The sequence below is a fragment of the Polypterus senegalus genome, chromosome 4 (assembly GCF_016835505.1).
Source record: "Polypterus senegalus isolate Bchr_013 chromosome 4, ASM1683550v1, whole genome shotgun sequence".
Lineage (NCBI taxonomy): Eukaryota > Metazoa > Chordata > Cladistia > Polypteriformes > Polypteridae > Polypterus > Polypterus senegalus.
Window position 1 is genome coordinate 140,604,596 of NC_053157.1, and position 24,882 is coordinate 140,629,477.

Here is a 24,882-nt window from a genome sequence, read left to right on the forward strand (position 1 = left end):
CCCTAAGTAACATGTACCCATTAGTTCCCGTTATAGTCAGTTTGTTAAATTTATACAACTTTGCTTTTATCTGCTTTTATGAAAATCATTTCAATGAGCATATTCATAAACATACATACATAGAAAAGGTAATTTTATATGTTGATATAATAATATACATTTTTACAAAGGGACATCCAATGCTTTCTCATTATTAAATACCTTGGACAAATACTGTACATATTTATAGAGTTAATATGCCATTTTTTGTATACTTCTTTATAGTTAATTGATAACTTAACACACAGCCTCTTAAGTGGAAAACAGTTTGTGATTATTCATTATTAAAAAATTAATAATAATGGTTATATCTATACTCAACAAAAATATGTTATAGCTCTTCTGTGATATTCTTTAACCATTTAGATTAAGTTCCATTTTGCCATCTTTTTCCAGAACCACTCACGGGCATCAAATCATTGTGATTTTTCTGTATAAATCATGCTGCAAGAGAGAACCCCTCATTGAACCGTCACCTTATCGTGGTGGAGGGGTTTGCGTGTTCCAATGATCCTAGGAGCTATGTTGTCCGGGGCTTTATGCCCCTGGTAGGGTCACCCAAGGCAAACTGGTCCTAGGTGAGGGATGAGACAAAGAGCGGTTCAACAAACCTCCGATGAAGAACAAAAACCTTGGACGACGTTTTCCCTTGCCCGTACACAGGTCAACGGGGCCCCCCTCTGGAGCCAGGCCATCGAGCTGGGGCTCGATGGTGAGCGCCTGGTGTCCGGGCCTGCACCCATGGGGTTCGGCTGGGCACAGCCCGAAGAGGTAACGTGGGTCCTCCTTCCCATGGGCTCACCACCTATGGGAGGGGCCAAGGAGGTTGGGTGCAGTGTGAGTTGGGTGGTGGCCGAAGACGGGGACCTTGGCAGTCTGATCCTCGGCTTCAGAAACTGGCTCTTGGGACGTGGAATGTCACCTCTCTGAAGGGGAAGGAGCCTGAGCTAGTGCGCGAGGTTGAGAGGTTCCGGCTAGATACAGTCGGACTCACCTCGACACACAGCTTGGACTCTGGAACCAATCGCCTTGAGAGGGGCTGGACTCTCTACCACTCTGGAGTTGTTCCCCAGTGAGAGGTGCCGAGCAGGTGTGGGCATGCCTATTGCCGCCCGACTTGGAGCCTGTGCATTGGGTTTTACCCCGGTGGACAAGAGGGTGGCCTCCCTTGTTGTTTGTGCGTATGCGCCGAACAGCAGTTTGGAGTACCCACCCTTTTTGGAGTCTCTGGAGGGGGTGCTAGAGGGCGTACCTTCTAGGGACTCCCTCGTTCTGCTGGGAGACTTCAGTGCTCACGTGGGCAATGACAGTGAGACCTGGAAGGGCGTGATTGGGAGGAATGGCCCCCCCGATGTGAACCCGAGCGGTGTTTTATTATTGGACTTCTGTGCTCGTCACGGATTGTCCGTAACGAACACCCTGTTCAAGCATAAGGGTGTTCATATGTGCACTTGGCACCAGGACACTCTAGGCCACAGTTCGATGATCGACTTTGTGGTCATGTCGTCGGACTTGCGGCCATATGTCTTGGACACTCGGGTGAAAAGAGGGGCGGAGCTGTCAACTGATCACCACCTGGTGGTGAGTTGGCTTCGATGGTGGGGGAAGATGCCGGTCAGGTCTGGTAGGCCCAAACGTGTTGTGAGGGTCTGCTGGGAACGGCTGGCGGAGTCCCCTGTAAGAAGTAGCTTCAACTCCCACCTTCAGCAGAACTTCGACCACGTCCCGAGGGAGGTGGGGGACATTGAGTCTGAGCTGTGGCTGTAAGGTGGTCGGTGCCTGTCATGGCGGCAATCCCCGAACCCGATGGTGGACACCGGCGGTGCGGGATGCTGTCGAGCTGAAGAAGGAATCCTATAGGACCTTTTTTGTCCTGTGGGTCTCTGGAGGCAGCTGACAGGTACCGGCAGGCCAAGCGGAATGCGGCTTCGGTGGTTGCTGAGGCAAAAACTCGAGCACGGGAGGAGTTTGGAGAGGACATGGAGAACGACTTTCGGACGGCTTCGAGGAGATTCTGGTGCACCTTCCGGCGTCTCAGGAGGGGGAAGCAGTGCAGTGTCAACACCGTATATGGTGGGGATTGTGCGCTGCAGACCTCGACTCGGGACGTTGTGGGTCGGTGGGGGGAGTACTTCGAAGACCTCCTCAATCCCACTAACATACCTTCCAATGAGGAAGCAGAGCCTGGGGACTCTGAGGTGGGCTCTCCCATCTCTTGGACTGAGGTCACTGAGGTGGTCAAAAAACTCCTTGGTGGCAGGGCCCCGGGGGTGGATGAGATACGCCCGGAGTTCCTTAAGGCTCTGGATGTTGTAGGACTGTCTTGGTTGACAAGTCTCTGCAACATTGCATGGATGGATTGGCAGACTGGGGTGGTGGTCCCCCTCTTTAAAAAGGAGGACCGGAGGGTGTGTTCCAACTATAGAGGGATCACACTCCTCAGCCTCCCTGGAAAAGTCTATTCGGGGGTTCTGGAGAGGAGGGTCCGTCGGATAGTCGAACCTCGGATTCAGGAGGAACAGTGTGGTTTTCGTCCTGGTCGCAGAACAGTGGACCAGCTCTACACCCTTAGCAGAGTCCTGGAGGGTGCATGGGAGTTTGCCCAACCAGTCTACATGTGTTTTGTGGACTTGGAAAAGGCGTTCGACCGTGTCGCTCGGGGAATCCTGTGGGGGGGTGCTCCGGGAGTATGGGGTACTGGACCCCCTGATAAGAGCTGTTCGGTTCCTGTACAAAAGGTGTCAGAGCTTGGTCCGCATTGCCGGCAGAAGTTGAGCCCATTTCCAGTGAGAGTTGTACTCCGCCAGGGCTGCCCTTTGTCACTGATTCTGTTCATAACTTTTATGGACAAAATTTCTAGGCGCAGCCAAAGTGTTGAAGGGGTCCGGTTTGGTGGACTCAGAATTGGGTCACTGCTTTTTGCAGATGATGTTGTCCTGTTTGCTTCATTAGGCCGTGATCTTCAGCTCTCTCTGGAGCGGTTCACAGCTGAGTGTGAAGCGGCTGGGATGAGAATCAGCACCTCCAAGTCCGAGACCATGGTCCTCAGCCGGAAAAGGGTGGAGTGCCTTCTCAGGGTTGGGAGAGAGATCCTGCCCCAAGTGGAGGAGTTCAAGTATCTCGGGGTCTTGTTCACGAGTGAGGGAAGAATGGACCGTGAGATCGACAGGCGGGCTCTGCATCGGTCTGTCGTGGTGAAAAAAGAGCTGAGCCGTAAGGCAAAGCTCTCAATTTTCCAGTCGATCTACGTTCCTACCCTCACCTATGGTCATGAGCTATGGGTAGTGACCGAAAGAACTAGATCGTGAATACAAGCGGCTGAAATGAGTTTCCTCCTCAGAGTGTCTGGGCTTTCCCTTAAAGATAGGGTGAGAAGCTCAGTCCTCCGGGAGGGGCTCAGAGTAGAGCCTCTACTCCTCCGCATCGAGAGGAGTCAGATGAGGTGGCTCGGGCATCTGATCAGGATGCCTCCTGGATGCCTCCCTGGTGAGGTGTTCCGGGCACGTCCAACCGGGAGGAGGCCCCGGGGAAGACCCAGGACACGCTGGAGGGACTATGTCTCCCGGCTGTCCTGGGAACGCCTTGGGATTCTCCCGGAAGAGCTGAAAGAAGTGGCCGGTGAGAGGGAAGTCTGGGCCTCTCTGCTTAAGCTGCTGCCCCCGCGACCCAACCCCAGATAAGCGGAAGAGGATGGATGGATGCAAGAGAGAATTCCTTGGGAAGCAGGGAATTGTCTAGCAGTAACAATTTACGTGGTCAGTGTCAAATAGTATTTGGATCTTCCCAAACTACCTCCATCCATTCATTGTCTAACCCGCTGAATCCGAATACAGGGTCACGGGGGTCTGCTGGAGCCAATCCCAGCCAACACAGGGCACAAGGCAGGAACCAATCCTGGGCAGGGTACCAACCCACCACAGGACACACACACACACCAAGCACACACTAGGGCCAATTTAGAATCGCCAATCCACCTAACCTGCATGTTTTTGGATTGTGAGAGGAAACCGGAGCACCCAGAGGAAACCCATGCAGACACAGGGAGAACATGCAAACTCCACACAGGGAGGATCTGGGAAGTGAACCCGGGTCTCCTAACTGCGAGGCAGCAGCACTACCACTGCGCCACCGTGCCACCCCTTCCCAAACTACCTGCTTTTTAAAATTTATTGAATAAATATATTCTTGATACAACAGATACATTGTAATTCTTTCTTTCACAAGTCTCAGAAATTGAAATTCAAACACTGAAACTTGTTCTTAATAAAAAATGAAATTTATACATTGGAAAAAAATCAGATGAATTAGGGCTTGGGAAAGGTGACTGGCATTTCATCCTGATAAAAAAAAGAAAAAAAACAGTGTTTCCAAATCATCTGTAAACTTTCTCTGACAAGTAAAGTAACAAATAATGTGATTAAAATGTTTAGTAATGTGGTAGCACATCTAATATGTAAAACTGAGTGTGTGTGTGTGAATATGTCCTGTATATAAATCCACAACATTGAATCTATCTTTGCCAAATTTTGCACACATTTCTCATTTGCACAGAGGAGTGCCATAGGCTACATTTAATTTGAAAATTTGACTGCACCTGAGCTTCATTTTCGAAATGCCTCTAGGAGGCATTTTTGGGAACTGGTGCAAGTATCTAAAGTTTTTCCCATGATGGGTTTACTCAGTGAAAGTGATTCAGGTCTAAATATTTTTCCCTCTGTGGAATTTACGTACCTCCACTTTATTCTACTCTGGGCAGCACTGAGTACCTTTGTTATTAAAATATTAAAATGAATAAATGTGTAATTTGAACAATCTAGACAAGAACAAACCATTCAGCCGTCCTGTCTACCATGCTACTTGGTAGATTAATCCATGTGTTTGTGGTTCTCTGTGTAAAGAAAAACTTTCTAATGTTTGTACGAAACTTACCCTCAACAAGTTTCCAACTGTGTCCACGTGTTCTTGATGAACTAATTTTAAAATGACAGTCTTTATCCACGGTACTAGTTTCCTTCATAATTTTAAACATTTCAATCATGCCTCCTCTTCATCTCATTTTGCTTAAACTTTAAAGGCTCAGCTCTTTTAATTCTTCCTCATAATTAATCCCCTGTAGCCCTGGAATCAGCCTAGTCGCTCTTTTCTGGACTTTTTCCTGCACTTCTATGTCCTTTTTGTAGCCCGGAGACCAAAACTGCACACAGTACTCCGATGAGGCCACACCAGTATGATATAAAGCCTGAGCATAACCTCCTTGGACTTGCCACTCCACACATCACGGCGCTATATAACCTAACACTCTGTTAGCCTTGTTAATGGATTCTAAACACTATCTGGAAAGCTCGACAGAGCCCCGCCCGCCAACTCTAACCCTCCTACCGTGTCATGGGATACGCACGACAGAGCCACGCACGCCAACTGTAACCGTCCTCCCGAGTCCAGCGTCGCTCTCGAGGCACGCAACAACTCACCAAACACAGCCTCAGTCACTTTTGTCTATGCACCTCTGAGCCACATTGACTTTACACCACACGCAAGACAGACAGCCACAATCGCCAACTCACAGAGCCCGGCCCGCCAACTCTAAGACCATGGGATACGCACGCATTTAGTGTATAAATAGCACGTAAACGATTCGCCAAAATCTGTTGTATGTAAACGATACTGTTTAAAACGTTATTGTTTTTTCATCAGAAAACCTGGTTTCCACGTCTGCCTGTATTAGTTTAAATGGCACTTTTACCACTCGCAATAGGGTGGACGCGCTGACTTATCGTGTCGACTGGGCAACACAGTGAATGCGGCGTCTATCTATATATGTCTATGTTTTCCATAGCCTGCTACAGGAAGGTACTCTCTCGACCATTGGAATTGGTTTCACCCCTTGCTATTTTCGTTATACTGTGACGGTGGTTTCCTAAGCCTTTGCTATACTGAATTCCTTTCTCACCCTTTTCTGTTCCTATTCTTATACCACCGTATGCTACGGCGGGCTTCGGCTAGTACATTATATTTGCTTACATTAAATTTCATCTAAAACAAATTTGACCAAATTTGTATGATGTCCATGTCCCTCTGTAATGATTCAAAAGATTCAAGATTATCTGCCACTTTATCTAGAATAAGAATCATTGTTGTTCCAGAGGTAAAATACCTGTTTAGATCTTCTACAAGCCATTGGCGCAGTGGTGTATTTGCATATAAGCCTCCTTCTAAACATTTATTCTCACCTGACATGAAACTAAAAGTTTGTAGGAATTCTGGAGCACAACACCATCAATATCTAAGACCCTTCAGTGTAAGCACTTTGCTACAGAAATGTGCAATATTGCATTCTATATATGATAAGTGGCTACCCTCTTTGAAATTTTAATAAGAATCAGCTATTAGGCAAATCTAAAGCCATAATACTGTGTTTTATCACTTTTGTTAAAATAACCAGTTATTGAAAGAAGATCAGAAAAGAATTCCAAAGGTCTCTTTGTTTGGAAAAAATTGCCTTTCTTTTTCTATGTGCCTGTTACCTACAATATATACAAAATACATTTATGCATGTGGTTACAGTACAGTATTTACCAAGTACATGAATGCATACATATATCTTGTTTTATATCAATAAAATAATTTAGTAAGTAAAATTGATTACTAGTTTATATCTTTATCTTAATAAGACTTTACCCTATCTGCAAAATGACTGACTACTTGTCAAAATACACCATTACTAAACACCCGGACAACAGAGCACTTTAATTTACACATTCATGATTTAATATAAATTGGCAATTCTGACAGGCAATACAGTGACATTATTGAAACACTTCTAAAATTGATTACCAATACGGTTTTGTTTTTGCTTCCACGTTTTCTTCACATTAATAACACAGCACAATTAAAAAATAGTTTGTAACAGTAGTTATCATTGACTATAAACAGACAACAGTTGATATCTGCAATTTGCATAACTAAGAAAACTATACATGAACCTTATTTCTTCTGTTTGTCATCTGTAGATAATACTTTTGCTGAGGTATACAAAGTTATTCTTATCAGTTCTACGTCTGCACAAGAATGAATTAATTGGATTTTTTATAACAATCCACTGGAAAGATTTTGACATGAGGATTTTCTATTTGAATATTCCCTCTCTTTCAGAAACTGAGTAGTGAACATTTTTGCACATTTTATTGGGCTCATGGTGTCTAACCATCAATTCTTTAATTATGAGTGATTTACTTCTTAAAATTCCATTACTTGATTTGCATTGACCTGTGTCAGTTCCATAACCATTTAATTTTTCCACTTTAGGCTTGACTAAACTCATTTCCTAAACCTATTATGATCAAACCATGGTCAAATACATTAAAAGCTGTATGCTGATTGACTGGTAAACCATTAACTTAATCTCTAGGGTCTGAGAATTTCTCAGAGTCCATACTTTTTTAAAAGTTCATTTTGCCACTGACGTTTACGTTGTGGAAATTCTTCTGGTATTTTGATCTTTTTAAAATCCTGAATGCACTGTTTCATTTCTTCCTCTGCACTTAATTTTTCATTGACTTTTTTTTTGTTTAGATTTGTCTCTCTAGGGGCACTTATTAGTGTCTGAAAAAGTTCACTGTTCCTACGCTTGTCTGGCGGTTGCATCCACTGAACAGACGCTTTCTTTGAAGGCCTGTCCAAGGTAAGTGTGCTTGGCTGGTGTGGAGGAAGCTGTGGTGTACAGGGGGCATTGTCTTGTGGAGTGGAGATTTCTGAATGAGTTTCGGAGCTAGAGGTAGAGAGCTCATTAAGTGAAGTTCCACTTTCGCTTCCTTTGTCTGGAATTTTCTCTGGTTTTCTTTCTTCACAATCTTGTTTTGGAGATACCATCCTTTGGGCTGGCCCTGTCAAGTAAGATAAAAGAAAAAAAATGTACAGTTGTGACTCATGACATAGTATTTAACATAAGGAGAAGTGTATTATAAGAAAAGAAGAGGAAAAACACAAGTTAAAAATCAGACTTATCACTGCATTATTTTTCACATTTACAGTATTTAAGGTATTTAATTGTATATTGTATCATTTGAAATAAAGGTAACATTTTACTTTAGGTACTGTAAAAATGTATCTGTTCCTCATTTATTTAAAAAGACCTCAACAAAGACTTCTTTTGGTGTTAATGACACTTACAAAGCATAATACAAAGCCCAGAGGAATAACTTTCACCATCCTTATGTATTCTAATTTGTTTAGAGGTGGAGTCCAAAAACAACCACTTTATTATGTATGCCCTTTCATCCTGTATAAGTGACTTAATCAATGACAGCATCATAGTGGTTTTACAAAAATGCTGCTTAAACAGGCACGTATTAGTAGATGGGGAGCTTTAATACACAGTAGTATCAATATTGTATTGAAAATGAACACAAAAAACCCATAAGGTCAGTGTGAATGCTGTGTTTGGAAGTAGATCATTTATGAAATCTAGCTGGCACCAATGCAATTGTGAACATTAAAAGTTATTTGGCTAAAAACATTGTAGTAGGTGGGAAAAGTGAAAAATCAAACATCTATCATTTCAAGGAATTAATATGAAAAGCTAAAGTTTAACAGCTATCAGCAAGCAACAAAGAGATGCAGTTGCTTTGAGTAACGTAACTCAAGCTCCCTGTGTTTTGAGGAAAGACTGAGCAAGTCTGATTAGTGTCAATGGCCATGATGGCCTTTTTCATCAGACAGTACAACATACATGGATGCTTAGACCCTCTAAAATTATGGTGATAAATCTATATTCATAATAAACAAACTGATTGGCTATGTATATACAGTATATTGTATGTATTGTATTTTGGGTTCATAGGTCTGAATCGCATGCTGGGCAGCAGTGATCTCTAACCCTCTCTCTCTTTCCCTTACAGACAACCTGAAGGAAATCCTGCCTGAACCTAACAACGTGAGCAATGCCATCCATAATCACATCACCTCTTCTAACCTGCCTATATAAACGCTATCTTGCCTTCAAAGAACTGTTATTGTTGATGACATGTTGTTAGGTCACTTTAAAGATGAAAAGAATGCAGCACGTGTGGGAAAACAAAACTGGCAAACTTTGACATTAGTTCAAAAACAGAAATTAAGAGAGGAAAATGTGAATCATGTCATATTTTAAAAATATGTATAGCACTCCTATGCAGTGATATATAGAGTTAATTTTAATTTTTTTATGGTATGCATTACATATTTGCACAGCTGCAAAAAGGAACACAGGTAAACGTGGAAGTGTGAATGACGTTTCAGGGAGCAGTATTCCTTTTTTTCACCTAAAAAAGCTTTTAAACCCCCCTCTACATTGATTTTCATGTTTAACAATTGGGAATTGCCTGCAAAACAAATTTTAGTGTCTTTTTTGTCTTGTCTGTGTGTGATCTGAAACTTGCCTGTTTCTCTAATCACAAATTTTAAGGTGATCATTTTTTACTTAATTTTATAAATTACTTTGAGATAATGGCTATTATTAAAAAATAAATGTATTTACTAAAGCAAGATTGTCTACATAGACAGTAGCTTTCAGCAGGAAAACTGTGAGCCTAAAGCAGTAATGAAAAAAAAATACAAAGAAAATGCACCCGTTTTACTGTATATTAAGCAGAACTTTATTTGTCCCCAAGAGGAAATTTGGCTTTTTTCAGAAACTTTTTAAATAAATAAATTCATAAATAGTTCATAAATAAATACTCAGTATCATCCCCATGAGACTAACACATCATTTCCCAGTCTGTCATTTGGAAGCAGTCATTCAGAGCAATTTCAGTCTCCAGGCTCCACTTTTCCACTGTTCTGGTGTTAACAGGTTGATGTCTAATAGCAGGCTTGTATTTCGGGATAAGATGAATCAGGTTGTGATCAGATTTGCCTAAAGGTGCCAATAGTTTACACTTAAAGGCAGCTTTAACATTTGAATACAGCAGGTCCCTCTTATTATTTCCTGGCATGGAACTCATCAAAAAGTGATAGAAATGTATCAATGTCCCTTCCTAAATCACATATTATAAATAATATAAACCACATATTATAACTTCAGGGTTGAAGTGAGTCATCATTTAAGTGTTTGTAACAGGATGAATCATTTCTGTTGCTAGGTTTCCATTTGCAGAAGTAGGAACATAAACCTTATAAAGGATGATGTAATTTATCTCCCTGGGCAAATGACCTGGACGAATTCCGACAGCCAGAAGTTCAACGTCTAAATTACAAACTGTATTTTAACTGTTATATGCTTACTTTTACACCATTACTCATTCACATAGATGACCATGTCCATCTCCAGTCTTTTTTTCCGCTCCACAGCATTAAACTAGCGTCAGGCACTGTATATCAGGTTTAAGCCTGCTCTCCATAAAGCACAAAATGCCGCTGTACTTGTCTGCTCAGTGACCTGCTATATGCACAGACAGTTTATCCATCTTATTTGATAGAAATCTAACATTCCCATTATAACAGATAGTAGACCAGTTCTAAAACCTTTTCACTTTGCTTTTAGTCTTAGCGTTAGCACGTTGCCCTCTCAGCCTGTGGACAGTCTTCGGTAAAGTGTAATAGAGCTGCTTAGGCATTCATGATCACAGTGCGAGTAGCTGTTTACCAGAGTGTTTAATATAAACCTTCTGTCATTTTCTCAATGTCTCTTACTGTTTCAGGTGTAGACATACAGTAAGGCAGCCTTCAGGTCCTCTTATGACTCCATCTAAGTTCGTAGTCCATTTGAAGTGCAGTCATGCCAAGTTGACACCTGGGTTTGCATGCATTGCCAAATGTCAGTAAATTTAAAAACCATTTATCTGATTTCTAGTGGTTACCATCAGTAGCAAGCATGAAGCAAGTTCAATTGTAACTTTAAATAAAATTATTGGTGCAGCATCAAGCCCTGTGCACATACCTACATTTACTTATATTGACTAAATTATATTCACTCATAAACCTAACATGAACATTTTTAGAATGTGGAAAAAACCCAAGTAGACATGGAGAGAATATGCAAACTACATACAGACAGTAACGGGGCTGGGATTTGTTCCCATTTTTTATTGCGTTATAGTTTGCCAAAGTTTTTCAGAGAAAGGGCATTTAGCAAGTGGTACAACACCATATATTTTCTAATCCATGCAGAAATACTCAATTTAAAAAAAATTCGGACATGAGCATCAGTAGCCTTTGCACCCTAGGAACCAAGTTACCTGAACTATTCCATAACATTTCAGTAATTATTTACTGCTCTGATGCTGATCTTTATGATCATAAAATAAGTCATTACAATAGCAAATGACAATAAGAATTCATAATTAATTGCAGAATTATGGTATTTGAGGGTTTCTCTAGAGTAGGGTTCCCAGTGGCTGGAGGTTTTCATTCTAACCTTTTTCTTAATTAGTAGCCTGTTTTTACTGATAATTAACTTCTTTTGAATTCTTTTCACTTGAGTAAAGGTGCTTTAGGGCTGCTTTGCCCAAACAGACTGGTGTGCATTCAAAACAGCCACCACCATCATACATGAGTGCACAAATACTATTACTTAATAAGTTAGTTTTTGTGAAGATTTTTGCATTCCAACAAAAACAATTGTGAAGTTTAGCAATGAGTAGCCTTAGTTCACCCCACAGCTCAGATGACTGCTTCAGGACAAAGATGTATGCTCTCAGATTTGACAGTCATGAGGAATACAGAAAGTCAAGTATATCTTGAAAAAAATGGATTAAAGGTGCCAAATGAATGCTGTAAGATAAGTTCCAGGAGCAAGTGACTGAAAACAACAGCACATAAATTTGGAGAGACCTTAAACAGCGCACTAACTACAAGAAAAAATACCAAACAACTCTATTGATCACGGTCTGGTTGCTTTGGAAGAAAACAGGATATAAATCAACCTGATGGCCTCACTGTTACCATGTCACAGTCTTCTTCATCCTCTTCCTTCTGTCATCACTGCAAAAGATGTCTGTAGCTTATTCAAGAAGAAAAAAGAAGCAAAAATGCTCCAAAAGACATCCCGGATAAGCCAGGTGCATTTGTGAGGAGCTTCTTTGTAGACTTATTTCTGCTTTCAATATTATTATACCAGAGCTTCTACACAAGAAATTCACCCAGTTCAACCTGTCAAGTTCAATCTGCCATTGGATTACAGATGTTCTTACAGAAAGGAAACAGTATGCGCAGTTGGGTAAAAACGGTAAATACATGTCTGACCCTTTAACCCCTAGTACTGGTGTGCTGCATGGCTGTGCCCTTTCCCCACTACTCATCTCACTATATACAAATGACTCTGTCTCTGGTGATACATCTGTCGAAATTGTTATATTTGCGGATGACATCACACTAATGGGCCTCATTTCAAACAATGCAGATGTAATAATTTGGATCTTAGTATTCATCAGATTTCAGAACACAGCCACCTGCTCTACTACCCTTTTGGTATAAATGGCTCAGCCATTTGAAATAGCAGTGTCATTTACGTTTCTGAGCACTGTGCTGTCTCAAAACCTGAAGTGACACAAAAAAATATTGAATGTATTATCAAGAAAGCCTGTCAGAGATTTTTTTTGTGCCAAATGAGAAAATTTGATCTCCACCAAGCAATACTGGTCTAGTTCTACACTACCATCATCGAGTCCATTCTGACCTCATCAATTAATGTCTGAGTTGACGCTGTCTCTGCTCAGGCTAAGGCCTATTTGTAGCATATCATTAGAGCCTGTGAAAAGCCTTTAGGCTGTAACTAACTACTCATTCAAGTTGTACATGTGTCCAGTGTAAGAAAGCAAGCTGCAAAGATCATTGCTGATCAGACACACTGAGGGTACCATCTATTTCAAATACTATACATTCCAGTAGCCAGCTCTGTCCGGTGAAAGCTACAAGACCATGTCAACTAAACAGTTTTTTTCTTTTGTAGTTATTCTGACTAATAGGCAGAATAACTTACACAACATGGACTTTTTTCCAACATATTTTATTCCATTTTATCTCTTTATATTTTGTGTTGTCCTTGTATGTGGTATCATATTTTATATTTTTATGTTTTATCTTTTTATATTTTGTATTGTCCTTATATGTAGCATCAATACTACCAAGATAAATTCTTAGTATAAGTTAGTGTACCTGGCCTAAAAGTGAATTTTGATTCTGATGTACAATATCTATAGGTACAACCAAGTTTAAAATATGCTTGTGGCAAGTAGACATTTTATAGATCTATAATTTGATAAGACGATTCTGCCATTGTGCTATGACAGCAAAACAGAGTAATGATTGACCATTGACATGGGGACAATTAGGAATAATCAGTTAACTTAACATGTGTTCCTTCAGGTTTATGAAGACAAAATCCTATATCTAAATTCACTTTGAAAAAATAAATTAACATCCTGCATTACATCAGAGTTAGCTAAATAGAAAACATTAATAGTAAGACACATGTTTAGCTTTATTATGTTAATTACTAAAGGCACAAGTTCCAGACTTTAAAGAGGGTTTTTTATATTCCAGAGAATAATTCAATTGTTAATGAATAACATTAGTTTGTAAGATCAGTTCTTAACTATGATAGTCCTTCTTGTCTTAAAATGCTAAATAAAGTTTTAATCAGAGTTGTCGCAAACAATAGTGGTGTTAAAATGATGTGGTGAAAAATACCACCATTATCAGTAAACTGTCCAACAGTCTGCTGCAGTTAGCGCATATAAACATAAATGTCAAATATATAAACCTGTACAGTGATAGGATCAAATCAATTATAACATATTGCTTTCTTAAGGAGGCATTGTCTCTCCCACATATTGCTTCTCCACACAATGTACTGTAATTTCTCCTTCCTGTGTACTTGACTATTTTATTTATTTTTGATAATAATACTTTACTTAATTTTATAAAGTACTTTGAGATAATGACCACTGTAGTGATTGCCTGCATATATTTGTGAGTAGGGAAATGTTGTGTTAATCCAAAGCAGTCATAAAAATGCATACAAGGAAAATGAACAGTATAGAAGTGCAGGTGTAATTTAATAATACATCCACAACAGCAAATAAGTCATTATTACAATTGCTGCACAGAAAGCGCACAGTAAAATCAACAGTTTTAAATTAAAAGTTTAAATATATATATGGGTCCAATCTTTCCATATACACACTTTGAGGGCGTACTTTATTACTGTATAAGTCCATTTAACTTTGAGGATGCTGCTGTGTGCAGATGTAGTTTAATAAAGAACTCATAGTAACAAATACATCTCTAGTTTAAGTATTATAAGTACACTCTTAATGCTATTGTAAGACAATACATTTTCCAATTTAAAATACATTTCTCAATTCTGCATAAAACTACCATGAACAGAGCTGTTTTTTTTTAATTCAAAATATATAACTTGACGCATAGCTCTAGTAATGCAGTATTATGCTATGTTCTGTTCTGTACTTAGGGGTGTTACACTTTTAAACAATATGAAAAATAATTTTAGTTTTTTGCTGGTTCCTTCTTTGTGAATACAGGTTGCAGTTCTTGATCTGTGATATGCTCCATGGTCCAACTTTTTAGTTTAAACATGATAGGCTATTGTGGCCATGATGCACTCAATTTATATGCAAACACTGCTCACTTCACACAAGACAGCAGACATTACATTATGCTAATTAAAAAAAAAACACTTTTTAGCCTAATTTGTACTGCAATACAGCATTTGCCCATGAAAAAGGCAAGCAAACACGCATTATACTATTAAAGTTTCTACCTAAGGTATGTGTGTTTCTGTGTTGCAAATATGTGTGTGGTTTAGCCCAAAGACTGCCTATGACTGACAGGCATCATATACATCTGGAATATCATGGCAATGTGGACCAATTATAATAAAGGTACTGGTTAAGGATGCAGAACACACTATCACTGGCAGACAGTGTTCAGAAGCCATTAAGAAGGCTAACAGAATGTTAGGTTATATAGTGCCCTGATGTGTGGAGTACAAATACAAGAGAGGTTATGCTCAAGCTTTATAATGCATTGGTGTGGCCTCATCTGGGGTACTGTCTGCAGTTTTGGTCTCTAGACTACAAAAAGGACATAGCAGCGCTAGAAAAGGTCCAGAGAAGAGCGATTAGGCTGATTTCAGGGCTAAAGGGGATGATTTATGAGGAAAAATTAAAACAGCTGAGCCCATACAGTTTAAGCAAAAGAAGTCTAAGAGGTGACATGATTGAAGTGTTTAAAATTATGAAGGAAATTAGTCCAGTGGATTGAGACTATTATTTTAAAATGAGTTCGTCAAGAACACAGTTTGAAACTTGTTAAGGGTAAATTTCACACAAACATTAGGAAGTTTTTCTTTGCACAGAGAACCATAGACAGATGGAATAAGCTACCAAGTAGTGTGGTAGACAGTAAGACTTTCAAAGCTAGACTTGATGTTTTTTTAGAAGAATTAAGTGGATAGGACTGGGGAGCTTTGTAGGGCTGAATGGCCTGTTCTCGTTTACATTATTCTAATGACATTGTCCCAATTCAGAGAGTGTACAGCATCAATTAACAAGGATAACTTAATCTGTACAGACAAAACAAAAACTATAAAGAATGTGCAATCTGCAAATAAAGACTAGGCGCAAACTACTCACAGGCTAGAATTTGTATCAGAGGCTGTTCACGTATGAGGAAGCAGCAATGAATATTTTTCCTAGTTTTCCTATAAGTACCCTAAACCCATAACAGTTAAGTACCATTAAATAAAAAGGAACAAATCAGAGATTATACCGAAACCCAGTATTCTCTTTTCAAATAAATGATTTACAGGAAATGTTCTACTCAAAAGTGAATTATTTAATACAACTGTTCCTTCTCTTCCAAGAATGAAACATGATAAACTAATTTTGTATTCCTTGCAGTATCTGCTATGCAAATACTAGAATTTAAGCACATCCTCTCAACAGAGCTTTAAGTTTATTTCAAAAATGTAAAACCAAAATTAACTAACACATGCATAGGATTAAATGTAGCTAGAGATCCTGGCCATTTCTTCATTCTGTATTAGAAAAACCGTATTACATAATATGGTCAATTTTCTAAGGAAAGTATTAGAAACGTCAGTGACATTTTTCATACACCAACAAATTTTATCTTATATTTCTCTTGTGATGTGTGTGTCTGAGACTTGCACAAGAGAGAAAGAGGTGAGCCCAGTTTCAATAAATTCACCTCCCCTCCACTCAAATGTGTTCATACTGGTGCGAATAAAGCAACAGTCTAAGCTGGGCTTGGCCAGACTCAAGAGGATGTCAGTATTGAGGTATGCAGACCCGAGATGATGGCGAATATCATAACCAAGTGGCTGCAAACTAATAAACCACCGAGTGAGCCAGGAGTTCATATCTTCCTGCCTGTAGAGCCACTGGAGTGGAACATGGTCACTCACCAGGGTAAACCACTTACCCCAGTCCTGGTACCACGTGTGAAGCGTGGGTCACAGACTTGAGAGAAGGAGGCGAGTCCAGGTTTCCAAAAAAGTCAGCTTTATTGTTGTGAGGACAAGAACAATTGAAAGAATTTTTAAACGGGAGCTGTTATTTCACCACAAGCAAACACAGCAAGCAAGCAGTCCTGTATTATCTGCCTTCGTCAGATTAAAAGAAATGATAGCCGTCCTTGGAGAGAAGACAGAAAGAACTGCACAAGGCCAGGACAGTGACCAGTTTTAAATGTTCCCTGTATCACCCATTGTGCGACAGATGCATTACGCAGTGAGCCTGAGAAACTGCTGTTGTACCAGTGGCGGACAACCAATACCTGCCTACATTAACAGAGTTGGGGGGTTGTCAGGGTCTCAAAAATCACACTCTTAACAACAAAAATGTTTAGCCTCTTCAGGAATGGAAAGAAATGCTGGTACTGTGATGAAGTAATGGCATACCTAAAACAGCCCTGATATACGAACATGCTGCAACAATCCATCCAGTAATTTTCTTATTTCTGGTGCTTCGGATGCTGATCTTAAGTTTCCAACTAAACACAAACAATTGATTTTGGATCACTTATGACATGAAATTATATTGCTTTAAAATTTTATTTTCTTGTCTAAAAATGTTTTTAAATAAGTTAACAGATGTTTTCTGCAGTTCGTCAGTCCCAGATTGTATACTAAGCATTTTTCAGAGTGAAAATATTTATTTATAGTTAGATTTTAATTCTCTGTAATCAGTTTTTAGATAATAAAAGATTTAAATAAATGATATCATTATTATAATATAAAATATTATTTTCTTTCCATCCCCTCCAGGAGGCGCTCTTTTGGAGCAATTTTAGCCACAGGCTCATTCCACCATGGTGTACTAAAAAGTGTCTCTGGGGGTCTTTTCTGTCCACTGCTATCAGGCAATTCAACGCTACCACCCAATGTACTTGTTAAGTTTGTTTACTGATTGATTGGCAATATTATCTGTCCTGTGAGACTGTATCCTTGTTTTGTATATTACTGCTGTTGTATGCATTTGAATTTACTTTGGGATTAATAAAGTTTATCTAATATCTAATCTAATCTGTATTAAGTGCATCTCCTCAGTGAGTAACATGTTAGAAAGTACTGTGTGAAAATCCATCCATCCATTATCCAACCCGCTATATCCTAACTACAGGGTCACGGGGGTCTGCTGGAGCCAATCACAGCCAACACAGGGCGCAAGGCAGGAAACAAACCCTGGGCAGGGCGCCAGCCCACCACTGGGCACACACACCCACACACCAAGCCCACACTAGGAACAATTTAGGATCGCTAATGCACCTAACCTGCATGTCTTTGGACTGTGGGAGGAAACCCATGCAGACACTGGGAGAACATGCAAACTCCACGCAGGGAGGACCCAGGAAGTGAACTGGGTCCCCTAACTGCGAGGCAGCAGTGCTACCACTGTGCCACCGCGCCACCCTCTATGTGAAAATGTAAGGGCAAAAATCCAAGATTGTCCTGAGGTTGAAAAAGAATAGCTGTACCCATGAAAGATCACTTTTGAGTCAATATTATTTTCTTACTTTTATGTCAAAGAAACATTACATTCTAGGTGCATACCATTTTAATTAACTGACACCTACACACACAGTACTGCACTTGGTATTTTGTTCATCTTATATACATTATATCTATCCTAATAAAGTCATAAAGAAATAATAAAAAAACACATTATGGAATAAGTGAGTTGGATGAATGTATAGATTAAAAGACATTTTCTTCAAAGGAATAATGTAAGAAAGTCCAAAAGATATCTGAAGCTGCAAATTATTTTCAAGTTTGTGCTGAACATGCATAGAGTTATTATGACAGAAAAGGATTTCAACAAAAATGCATAGTATTAAAAATTAATGAGCAACATATCGTCAGTGCATAACTGTATAAATTGAAAACTTTAGCAAATCTAAACAAATTGCAATCTCCTTGTAAACCCTGGGTCATTTCAATTTGTCTGCATTAATGTTCGGTCACCAAATGGCCATGCTTTCTTTTTCTGCCATAGGCTTAAAATTGACAGTATGTTACACTAGACCAGCATTCTATTCTGGATTTGATCCTGCAGGGTGCTGTTGCTATTTATTTCAATCGCCTTCACTACTTATTTTAAATGAAAGTCAACAAACTTTCATTAACGTCTTAGTTCAATTTCAGTGAAAAAATAACAGAATATGTAGAAAGATTACATATATGGCTGGTTCTTTCGAGGTTTCATGTGTGTAATCTGCAATTATTGATTTTTCATAGATAATGAATAATATGACACTGTGATTTTGTTTGATTTAAAGAAAAACACCACAGAAAGTGCAGCAATAAAAATTCTAAATTGCACAATCTTGCTAATAATTCAGATTCCCTTATTGATACCATAAATAAATGGCAAAACATTTCAGAAGACCAGGAATTCCCAAGTAAAAATTTGAATTTGGACACACGATTGAAATGCTTTACTAACTGTGAATGCGTATATGGATAGTAAAATAATTTTAGATTTAACATCAGCATGAACTTTTTAATGGATGTTTAAAATAATGCATTTGGTTCTTAAAAATGAGTGCATGTAAAATTAAAGTTTATCCTGATAGCACTATAAAATTCTTACTTGCATTGGGTTTTAGACATGTAAATTCAAACTTTACCAATGTCAGTTAGGTTATGAATCAAAAGTATATCAACAAATAGAAACATTATATAAGTTAAAACAAAAAATAATATATCAAAGAGCATCTTTGGGTACACACCCAACTATTTTAAATGAGCCAAAAAATATTTGAACAAATTCAGGAGATTGACACACTCGTGGTAGTAACACTAATTTCTGTAAATTTAATAATGCATCCCTGCATCCCTCAGCTTGATTAAATGGTTAGCAAACGAAAATAACTGCATTCTACTCTGAGAAAGGGGAAAAGTGGCATTGCTTCCTTTCTCCTGTAGTATGAGTGATATTGACAGGCAATACCTAAGCATGCCAAATAAGCCAAAAACAAAAGTGTCTCAAATACATACTGTATATTTCTACAGCTTAGGCCAGTTATTTAGTGCAGAGTCAGGTCAGTGGGAGGCAACTGAAGGTCATATGACATGGACAGAATAGCCACTGCCTCCCACAGTCCTACCCATGTCAGTCAGTCACATTTCTAACAAGCTTAGTTCAGAAAAGGGTTGAGTGGGTACTGCAGCCTATGCCAGCTTGTATATGGTGTAATGCAGAAACAAACCCTGCATAGGGTACCAGTCAAATCTCAGGTTGAGTGCACTCACACACACATACACACACACGCTCACACACATCCCAGCCACACACAGGGGCCAATTTAGTATCGTCTGTCCACCTAGCCTGCCTGTCTTTGAACTGTGGGAGGAAACCTACACATACATGGAGAGAACATGAAGATTTCACCCTCGGAGGACCTGGTATGCAAACTCCTGTCTCCTAACTGGGCAGCAGTGCCTACCACTGTATTGTCATGCTGCCCAGTCCTACCCATGTGTTAAACATTTTCATCTTATGTGTTAGCATACAGTGGTGGCTAATCCAGAAGTCCTGCAGAATTTTATGAAGGGGATTCAACCTTCAGCTCTTACTCTACGTAATGTTAACTTCACTGTTATAACCCCCTCTGATTTGTTTGATCACCATAATCTTCCCTATACAGTTTTCACTGCCCATGGGTGGTAGCCTATCTGACACATTAACATTTCCTGCACAAGGGTTGTTGTGATGAATTACTTACTTTCTTGCAGATCTAACTCTGGGATAATTTCATAGCACCATTAACAAATGCCACTGCTTACTTTACAGTATATATGTTACTGACCTAAATGTTTTTATAATTATTTTTTGTTTTGCATTCAGGTAGATATGAAAAGTCTGCAGTGGGTTGGCACCCTGCCCAGGATTGGTTCCTGCCTTGTGCCCTGTGTTGGCTGGGATTGGCTCCAGCAGACCCCCGTGACCCTGTATTCGGATTCAGCGGGTTGGAAAATGGATGGATGGATAGATATGAAAAGTATTTTAGGCTAGTAAATAAAGTGAATATTTGAAAAATGTTATCAACACCCGGAGCATTTCCAGGTGTCTTTTAAAGGAGCCAGCAGCCACCACTGAGCGGTCAGAGTCAGTAGGAGGAGGACGAGGTTGCCTGGGAGGAGTGGTGGAAGAAGAAGAGTGTGCTTTACTTTGTGTGGTGATTTACTTTAGTTTTGGGACTATGTTAGGGCTGAAGGACACGGGGAAGATGTGGACCTCAGCTGAAGAAAATAAAAATCATTTTGTTGATTTTAGCATGCCTCCATTGTCAGTCTGTGCCGGGTCGGGTGCATATATAGCGTCTTTTATCACAGAAGCTTTACAGGAACTGCTAGGAAGAACAGAATAAACTGCCAAATTCCAGGTGTGGAAAGCTTGTAGAGACTAACCTGAGAAGTCTCAGAGCTGTAATTTCTGCCAAAGGGGCTTCTATAAAGTTCTGAATTAAAGGTCTTAGTACTTATATGAAAGAGCAATTTCCTTTTATGATTTTTAATAAATTTACAAACCTTTCACTTTGTTACAATGGACTACTGAATCTATATTGATGGGCAAAAATGGCAAATTTATCCATTTAAAATTAAATCTACAATGCAATAAAGTGTGCAGAAGATGAAGGGGTCTGAATCCTTTCTGACTCTAATATTTTAAGACTGTTACAGTTGTGCTGTTTAGGGTGCTGCTGTTTCCATTGCCTCTTCTATCTTGTGACTACTGCCAAACTGTTAGATACAATAAAAATTGGCAAGGTCAGAAAGTAAAGCCAAACAAATGGATACGGCAGGGCTAGAGTAGTACCTTTATCAGGCCCATCGCGACAAGGCAGGCAAACCAAGCAATTGCTTGGGGCCCCGAGCTGGCCTGGGGCCCCAAGACAACGACTGGTTAAGAATAAAATGTAGCGACAAACTGTGTGAGCGCCCCATTGATAGTGAATGCAGTAAAGTGCAATGACACTGTTATCGGGATCCCCCTCAAAGGGGCCCCCCTCGCTGACAGCAGCCAGCCAACCATGCGATCTTTGCTGCCAGCAAAATACAAAACTTCCTCCTTTTAAACTGTATGGCTATGCTGTGGTTCCTTTGCGTGCGTGCGTGCGTGCGGGGGGCCTCCATGTCCATTTTGCTTGGGGCCCCCAAATTCCTTCAAACGGCCCTGACCTTTATCCATGGTGACATATAACATTAGAGACACAATTGGTTACATTACTTTTGCTATTTACAATAGAAGCACAGGCAGGAGAAGTGACTTGCTCATGGTCACACAGTGTCAGTAAGGGGATATGAACCCACCTTCCCTGGGTTTGAAGGCTTGAACTTCATAAAAAATCCATGGAGAGACCTGAAGATGGCAGTTTACAGATGCATAATGAGCTTCATAATTAGTATTGCTATATAATAACTTTACATTGTGTACATCAAGAAAGATACTAAGTAAGCTGAAATTAAAAAGACAAAATGGTCATTTCACCTAATGATGGTCTGATGCTTTCATGGTATATTAAATATGCTTTTCCTTTTTTTATGTTTAAGTTGTTAATAATATTCACATCTTAGATGCAAGCACAATTCAAACTGCCAGAACTGAAAACCTACGCACAAATGCAAAGTAAGCAAGCTAGCATTATATTTTCAAGATTACAAACACTAAATCATTTGAAAACTAAATATATTAAAATCCTTTCTTCACACTTTAATAGATGTAACATACATGTTTTTATTGTTGTCTAAAGTATGATTTGTTACATTTGTTAGAGGCTGGACTGAGACAGTCTTATACTGTTCTCTTTTAGGAAAACATCATTTTCCAAAGAGTACCTGTGGAGCCAACCACAAAAATTAAGTTGTTTAAAGAATATCTGTTATGACATGTGTCTATTGTAATTATTTCAGGAACATTGTTTTTTCCACACTGATAAGGAACACAAATTTTCAATGAGATCTAAAACCTTCAATTTGAAATGTGCCATTTATCCAGCATTAATAATATCAAAGCAAAGGAGTGAGGGACAAACAGTGTAAAATGCCATGATATTGAGAAAATATAAATTTTTTGATTATTGTATGCGTGGTGTGTAGGACAGTCAGGTCCCATGCCTAGCAGGGACGCCCCTGCTGCTTATGTTCCGGGGGAGCCACCATGGGCAGTCCAGTACCTCTCCCGAGATGCTTGGTGGCAGCCTCCCTGGCTGACGGTGATTCCCCAACCACCTGCAGGGCTCCATGGGAGATGGAGTCCTCCATAGCCTGGTTGGGCGCTCGGATGGCCGCTAGGGGGAGCTGCATGGACTCAGCAGCCTGGCTGGACGAATCTTCAGCCCCACCCAGAGGTGCAATTAGGACCAGGTGGTCAAGCACCTGGAACACTTTCGGGTGGGTTATAAAAAGGGCCAGCCACCACCACTCAAGGAGCCAGGGTCGGGAGGAGGAGGACTACGCTCGTGGAGGAGTGGTGGTAAAGGACAAGAGTGTTTGGTGCTGTTGTGATTGCTGCTTGGGACTGTGTATTGAATGTGGATCACGGGGAAGACGTGTGCCCATGGGTGAAGAAAAATAAAAGTTTGTGTTGATTTTATATGTGCCTCTGTGTCCTTCTGTGTCAGGTCAGGCACCTATATAGCACCTTTTTGTTACAGTGGTTTTCCTCCGGGTGCTCCGGTTTCCTCCTACAGTCCAAAGACATGCAGGTTAGGTGCATTGGTGTTTCTAAATTGTCCCTAGTGTGTGCTTGGTGTGTGTGTGTGTGTGTGTGTGTGCGCCCTGCGGTGGGCTGGCGCCCTGCCCAGGGTTTGTTTCCTGCCTTGCTCCCTGTATTGGCTGGGATTGGCTCCAGCAGACCCCCGTGACCCTGTAGTTAGGATATAGCGGGTTGAATAATGGATGGATGGATGGATGATTATTGTATTGCCTCTATTTAATAGAAGTACTCTTTAAACCAGTGTGTAATCCCAAGACAACTCTACTTTACAGAATATAAAAATAAAATAGTTTGCAATACTACGGTCCTAGTTAGCCATCTACTGTCTACTGGTGCTTTACTAATACCTAAAAGCTATAGTTGTGTACACAGTTTAAGATACGGTATGTATATTAAATCAATTTACATTTTACAAGATATTTCTTAGATATTTTTTGTGACCACATTTTTATTGAAGTTTGGCAAAACTGATGCAAGAGTCACAAAAATAAAAAATAAAAAATAAAGCCTAAACTGTGAACAAAGAAAGAGCAAAAAGAAGCAAATAAAATTAAGATCAGATCCCATCCTGCCTTACAAAGCCCCCAAGCAAGCCTCTCGCACCCCACCCATATGACAACTCTGAACAGTTTTAATAGGAAACATATAGGCCAGTAATGTCATTAACAATTAACAATGAGAATGGAAGAAAGGATCACAAGCTGCCCATCCCCAGGGTAACTGTACCATAAGATGCTATTTAGCCATGTTAGGGTATGTTAGGGCAAGATGAAATGGATTTTGACTGAAAGCACAACTGATAGAAAACTGGAAAAGAAAAATCCAAAATCCAAAAACCAGCCAGAAAATATGCAAAAATGTGCCAGGGACATTTGCCTATGAGAAGTGGCAGTTTGACTCCTAAGTCAGACCCAATGTAAAGTGCTTGTGGAGGGTAAAGATAAAGGTTATGAATGAACTTTACTTGAATGTTTTGAAGCAAATTGGAGGAGGCACAAGCATTCTTGAGGATCTATCCATATGAAAGATAGTTTGTGGTTAGGAGATCACAATGCCAGAAAGATCGAATGGGAAAGATTTATAAGATGGTTTGTGTAAAAGACTGTACATTGCTGTCACTGACTTTTAAGAGAAGGTTACCATTTGTTAGACAAGCCCCATTGCAGGTTGAGCATCCCTAATCCGAAATGTCTGGGATTTTGGTTTTCAGATATATTGGTATTTTAAAATATTTTCCACTTGTGGCATTATTTCGGTGATCAAAAAGTTTGGGATTTTGGAACATTTTGGATTTTTAAATTTTGGATTAAGGATGCTCAACTTGTATTTTGTATTTGGAGTTATAATTCAATCATTTGCATCCAAGTTACAGTTTGTTAATTAGCGGTACTGCAGATAGCTATATAATATTATTATTCATTGCCTTTTTTTATTTTACTTTGTTTATCATAATGGTGGAGAGTGGCAATCTGTTGCAGGCTGGTCAGATATGCAAGTAAGAATTTTACTGTATTCTGTAAAAGTGACAATATTATTACTGCTACTAATATTAATAAAAACTACTGGAACACTCTGGTCTTCAAATAAAAGGGGATGGAAAACA

General features: G+C 39.8%; 1 protein-coding gene across 1 annotated transcript in view; it reads right to left on the reverse strand.

Moving 5' to 3' along the window:
• Positions 1–6,361: 6,361 nt before the first annotated feature.
• The window catches only part of LOC120527681 (BTB/POZ domain-containing protein KCTD8-like), a 191,478-nt gene continuing 172,957 nt past the window's right edge, over positions 6,362–24,882 (reverse strand). Inside the window, exon 2 of the mRNA XM_039751374.1 lies at positions 6,362–7,922. Coding sequence (XP_039607308.1) covers positions 7,462–7,922 — 461 coding nt within the window. The 3' untranslated portion in view covers positions 6,362–7,461. The remainder of the gene's footprint in view (positions 7,923–24,882) is intronic.